This window comes from Parasteatoda tepidariorum, chromosome 8 (genome assembly GCF_043381705.1).
Source record: "Parasteatoda tepidariorum isolate YZ-2023 chromosome 8, CAS_Ptep_4.0, whole genome shotgun sequence".
In the NCBI taxonomy this organism is placed as follows: Eukaryota; Metazoa; Arthropoda; class Arachnida; order Araneae; family Theridiidae; genus Parasteatoda; species Parasteatoda tepidariorum.
Window position 1 is genome coordinate 88,797,575 of NC_092211.1, and position 6,364 is coordinate 88,803,938.

The 6,364-nt window shown below is 30.6% G+C and overlaps 1 protein-coding gene across 1 annotated transcript in view; it reads right to left on the reverse strand.

Moving 5' to 3' along the window:
- LOC107445214 (sodium-dependent neutral amino acid transporter B(0)AT3) overlaps positions 1 to 6,364 on the reverse strand; it is a 44,955-nt gene that overhangs the window by 15,592 nt on the left and 22,999 nt on the right. Inside the window, exons 3-5 of the mRNA XM_016059563.3 lie at positions 3,228 to 3,535; positions 2,879 to 3,151; positions 189 to 390 (exon numbers count right to left, since the gene is read on the reverse strand). Of these exons, the coding sequence (XP_015915049.1) occupies positions 189 to 390; positions 2,879 to 3,151; positions 3,228 to 3,535 (783 nt within the window). The remainder of the gene's footprint in view (positions 1 to 188; positions 391 to 2,878; positions 3,152 to 3,227; positions 3,536 to 6,364) is intronic.

The window sequence follows — 6,364 nt, forward strand, 5'->3', positions numbered from 1 at the left end:
ATATATATAAATGTATGCATAAATCTTAAAACAGGCGAACAGTTTTCTAAAAACAAAACAACTTCGTATTAATTCATATCAATATTATTAAGTATGTTTTTATTACTTATCAAAATTCTTAAAGTTTCGCAGTTTTTGAAAAATAACAGAATTGTGTGTAAAAGATGTGAGAAAGAAAGAAAAATTACCTAGTACAGAGAAGACGACAATTCCAGCAAACATGGATGTTCCACAGTTGCATATGGAGACAGTGATAGCGTCTCGGAAGCAGTTATTGTGTACCGGATTATAGGAAGAAAAGGCTATCAGTCCTCCGAAGGCTAATCCAAGGGAGAAAAAGATCTGGGTGCCAGCTTCAAGCCACACTACTGGATCTGCCAGCCTCGACCACTACAACACAACACATTCCTCAATGAAAAGTGTTTCGAATCAAGCATTTGAATAAGCACAATTACATAAATTTGGATCTTTTTTTTTTATAGGATTTTTAAACTTTAATCACAAAAATAAGAGGGAGTTAGCGTTATCGTGAAAACATGGTACCAATAATTTTCAGAAAAGTAGTCTAATGTTTGGGCCATTTAATGATAATTTCGTAACAAAATATATATATANCGGTTTTCTGATTTCCGGATAACGGGTTCTGTACTGATATATAACTCGCTAACTTTTTAACAACTGATTGGATTTTCAAGTACTAGGATCCAATTTTAACGATTTAAAGTGTTAATCTCAAGAATGAAAACAACTTGAGAAGTGTTTACTATTGAGTTACGGTGCCCGATACTATCTTTAAACGAATGTACTTTTTGTTAAGGATTTAATTTTTCGATCTTCAAAATATCGGGGTGCGAGGTAGCAGCAATCTGGAAAATAATGTCTCATTGATTTAGTCAGTAGAGTTGTCAAATGCCTCCTGATGTTAATTTTCCTTTCTTAGTGTTTGGTCATAGCTCTAAAACTAATGGCGCAATTCGAAATTCTTTTACACTTTTCTTATGAAACTCGTTTTCTTTTCATAAAAAAAACAATTTTTAATAATTTTAAATTATTTTTAATTATTTTAATTATATACTCGATTATTATTTTTAATTATATACTCGAAAAAATTAAAAAGTAGAATTTTTAGTTGATCCACAATATCCTACACGATTTTAAACTAAGTAATTGTGAATGAAAAAAATACCTAATTTGGACGAAATTGGCCGAATAGTTTTTGTGAGTTAGGCAACCTTAAAAAAAATTGTACTTTTAATTTTTTATTTCTTAAGAACTATACGACCCATTTCGTTGTTCAAGTTTTGGATGCCGTTCGAAATGACACACTTTTAAATACAGTAGAAATTTGTAATCCTTATAATCCAGAGTTTTCGACTACATTATTAAAAAAAAGTAAATAATTGTTAAAAAATTTTCCTTCATGATTTCATGATAGAATTAACAAAATTCAAAAGGAGGTTCAAGAATGTTTTGAATTGAATTATTAGTTTTAGAGACATGAGCTCAAAAAGTGAAAATAATATTAAAGCGGTGTCATATTTTCCAGATTGCTGCTTCCCTCCAAATTGTGAGGTTCAAAAATCCGTTGTGACAGACTATGTTTATTTAGATACAGTGTCCGTAGTTATCACTACTTAAGTAATTAGTACATTTGAGTTTCACTCTTTGAACCATTAAGATTGGCTTTTATTTTGAAAATCTGCTCATTTGATCAAAAGTTATTCAGGATGCCATTTATTTTTTGCACATGTATTTGCTGTTTTTGGCTAGATTACTCTGGAAAATAAAATCCTCTTGAAGAACATTATTTATTTATGTGCGGATTGCTTAAAATCAACAGGCAAGTTCTGTGCCATGTAAGCTCTTCAAATTGCAGATAAGTTTTAAAAGGTGAACAATCGTTTGACTGCGTACAATCCAGTTCAGAGTTTTCACAATTCTTTATTTAATAACAATCTTTTTTATCAATATTTCAAGTAATTCTGTTAGAAGAATAAACAATTACTGTTCAGATTAAAATTTTAACTATAAAATAATAATAAATTCATTATTTTTGGAAACATTAGTTTAGGATTTAGTTTGACAGGTCAGCCTAAATTACACCTATCAAATTCTACATTTCCCAAAGCATATTTTATTTGAATTTTCCATTTAATCAAAAAATGAAAGTAAAAAGTATAATACTTTTCTATTAAAAATAAAAGTTAGTCATTTAAAAAACTAAGTTTAACATTAAATCATTTGTTTCGAAAGAGAGAATTATCTTCACTCACTCGCCTGTGGTTAAAATTGGCTGAACTTTATAAGTACAGTAATGAGTGCTTCAACGATTTGGAGCTATATCAACAAAACTCGCTCATTTTAAAAATTATGTTTTCTTTGGGGTAATTTTATGCTTTTTAAAACAATCATACTCGGTGGAAACAATGTGAAACATTTCTAGCAGTCAAATAACCATCATTCTTACCTCTTCATAAGGGATATTGTATTTCGCGAATTTAGTTTTTGGAAATAATTCTTAAACTAAACGAATGAAAGTGAAAACAGCAGTTTAATATGATTATTTACAAGCACAAAATCGTGTAGATTTGTTAACACAAAATCATTTCATTCGTCATCTCACAAGAATATGTGGTAAAAAGTATTAGTCATTTTACGTAATAACTTTATAAAGTAATATTTCTTAGAAACTTTTGCAATAATTATTAACAATTGAACTTTAAATTTCGTGTACCATCGGACATATTTTACAGGTTTAAGTAAAATTTAAGTTGCCTCTCTTTTTCATTGCAACGAAATTTGGATGGTTTCGGTTCCCGGATTTTTATCTATATTTTACGAATTATTTTAAAGAAATGAAGTTGGATGGAGATATTACGTCCGGTGTGAAGAGATGTTCGAGTCCATTCTGCATGCCGTCTAGTGTGATACCCCTGAAGAAGAAGATGACCAGCACAAGGTAGGGAAAGGTGGCCGTCACGTACACAACTTTTCCTGAGGAGGCGATCCCCTTTGCCATGCACAGATAACAGAAGAACCAGGCGAGTAGGAGGCAGAGGGCGATACGATAATTGAAGCCATTTGTAGTATCGATATCAGTACTGATATCCAGGGTCTGGCGGTACCAGAAGTATTCGGTCGGACTACTCTTCTATAAAACAAAATGAGACAGCATCAACTACATTATTCTTAATTTATGGACGTAGTATATGGAGGGAGGGACGTACCTGGCACTCGGGAACTATGATGTAAGTGTTGTTTGGACCTGCCTGTCTCGGGCACTCCGCCCAGGGTAAGGGAGTTTGGAAGCTCTGGAAGAAGTAGTAGAGGCACCAGGCAATGATGGTGTTGTAGTAGAGGGCGACATTAAAGGAGACAACGGCCGATGTTATGCCGATACCTCCCATGTAAGGACTAACCAGATTCCAGGCACCGATTGCCCCTTTTCGTAGTCGTTGGCCGACAGCCAATTCCATGTAAAAACAGGGAATACCTTCCACCGCTAGCATGATGAAATAAGGTATGAGAAAAGCCCCTGCAAATAAAGCATACTTATACAGTGGTGGAAAAATAATTTTAAGACCATTAATTTTAATTTTGTTAATTTTTAAAATAGATTTTATTAAAACTAATTGAAATCGATACAGAAATGGAACTTAAACATATAAGTGTCATTAAAATAAAATATTCTTTTTTCTTTTGATATTAATTCATAAGCTATACAAATAAAGTTTAAAAAAAGACTCAACTGCCTACATTAATTATCCACTTATTTTCTGCAAAACTAATACATATAGTAAACTAATCATGCCATTATCATGTCAATAAAGTTTATCAGCGGTTTAGCGAAACGGCAGACAAAATTTTTTTAAACCTTATGGCTGATTCAAACAATTATTTTACCCTTTCATATGACGATAATCGTTGCTGTTAAATAGTAAGATTTAAAATAAACTTTTCGTGAAGGAAAGGCAAATTTTTTAACTTAATTTTAACTGATAATTTAAACTATTTTTCATTCATTGTTCTAAACATTAGAAGATAATACAGCTAATTATTCATAACTTTTCACTAGCATTTTTTAAACTACCCAATAATATTTAAACGAGTGTGGCCATATCCATATTTACTATAGCGATTACCTACAATTGATTGATTTTGTAAATTTGTTTACAAATTTCTTTCAAAATTTCAAGCTTTTACTCCGTTTTGTTTTGACTCTTTCTTGCATGTAGAGGAAAAATTTTGGAAAGATAAATAAGTCGTATATTGTGTCGTTGAAGAGGATTTTGACACTTCGTTGAAACGATCTGTACGACCTGTCTCTCAGTTGCAAATTAAAATTGGTTTGATAAACTACTTCTTAAACTGAAAGCGTAATTCCACAGTATTATTTTTTAAAAAAAAACATATTTAAAAATATATATCTATTATTCTAGTTTGTCTTTAAAATAGTTCGTTGAAACGATTCGTATGACCTGTCTCTCAGTTGCAAACTAAAATTGGTTTGATAAACTACTTCTTAAAATGAAAGAGTAATTCCACTGTATTATTTTTTTTTAAAAAAAACATATTTAAAAATATATATCTATTATTCTAGTTTTTCTTTAAAATAGTGTTTTACATAATTGAAATACATTTGTTTAGCCGAAATAAAAGAGGCCCATAAGACCAGAGTTAAAACAATTTTTTATAGATGCCACATAAAATAAATGACTATGTGTTAAGTAAGTGTTGGTATCAGATTAGATGTGGTAATTAATCCACTTAAAAAAATCCAATCATCCTTAGATTAACTGGAAATTTCTTATTTAATTTAAAGAAATCACTCTTCCAATCAGTTATGAAAACCATTGCTGGTTAGTCTTAAACCACTATGGTTTTAATTCATATTTTATTTTATAACCAGATTGAACAGCCGACCCGATTCTGAGTTTACGAGTATCAAGGTTCAACTCCGTAGCCTTGTAATTTCGAACACAACTCAGAAGACAAGGGAGCTCCTGGAACAAGCATTGGGATAAACTAACCATCGGAGAGATATCTTACGACATATTTTACTACCATTGAAGATAATTTACGACAGCACTGCTGTAATCGGTGAAAGCTGGGAACAGAATTCGTTTCAACCAGTCGCCACTGGGATTCGAACCTGACTCACCACTCAGGTTTTAAACCAGTCAACCCTGTATAAAACATTTATATCAGCGGTAACTTATATTTAACTTACAGATTTCAAAGATAACTTATATTTTCTGACGTTCTTTTCTTTCGGCCATCCTGTAATTTAAGTTCCTAATTATAACTTAATGTTTATGAGACCAAACATTAATTAAAATAAAATCGTTACAATTTAGGCACAACATTTCAAATTTACTTTCTTTATTCTAAGTAACAACAGATTCAAAATGAAAAAACTTTTTTTTACCTGCCTACACTAAAAAGAACTTTTTTTTTTTTAAAATGAAAATGCCTATTAAATCTGTTTGCGTTGAAATTAGTTTATATGTTATTCGAAATAACGCTAGAAAATTGTTATTTAAAAAAATGATAGATTTGTTAAAATTAATGCTTTTTTTTTAATTAATATAAATTTTCCTCTCTAGTTCTACTTCAAAAAGTAAATGTACGAAAAATATTTTAAGTAAAGGCTTTTTCCTGCGCAAATCAAGCAATTGTCCTAACTTTTTAAGTTCACAATTAATTATGTCCTGCAAAATTATTTCGCTGCTGGGTCATTCTCACAAAAAGGTGGTTTTTTAAGTCCCTGAGTAATAAATATTAGGAAATACAGCAGATTTCTTAATATTTTTCTTTATCATTTTTCGTGAAGTTCTAACCAACAAATCATATGCATTTCTGCTAAATGTATTTAATATTTCATTCCTATTTTTTAATAAACATGACTTCAAAATCCCCTCCGTCTGTGGCACAAAATAATTTTTAATGCCTGTTAAACAATTTAAATGTTATTTTAATGATTTTTGTAGTTTTGCCTAGTTATATGTTTATAGTAACTTTTTATTTAATATTTTTAAAAAAAAAATTTATTTTAATAAAATAAATGACTAGTGAACTTTGTCCATCAAAAATGATGTCTCCCTCCGTGGACAATTAATATAGTTCTGTAAATATGCAATAAAGGGCAGCATATGCGAAATCCCTATAAGACAGCTGCTGGGAGGGGTAACCATTCCATTTTCTAATGTTAAATATCAGTTGTTTTTGTTCTCTTTGGTGTCAGTTTTGGATTGTTGTGTTCAACTGGGGTTTGGCAAAGTTCTCACCGTATACTCCGTGGACATCATAAAGAAGGTAAGAGAAAATTATTTTATTTTTGATAGATGAATTTTAGATTGCAAAA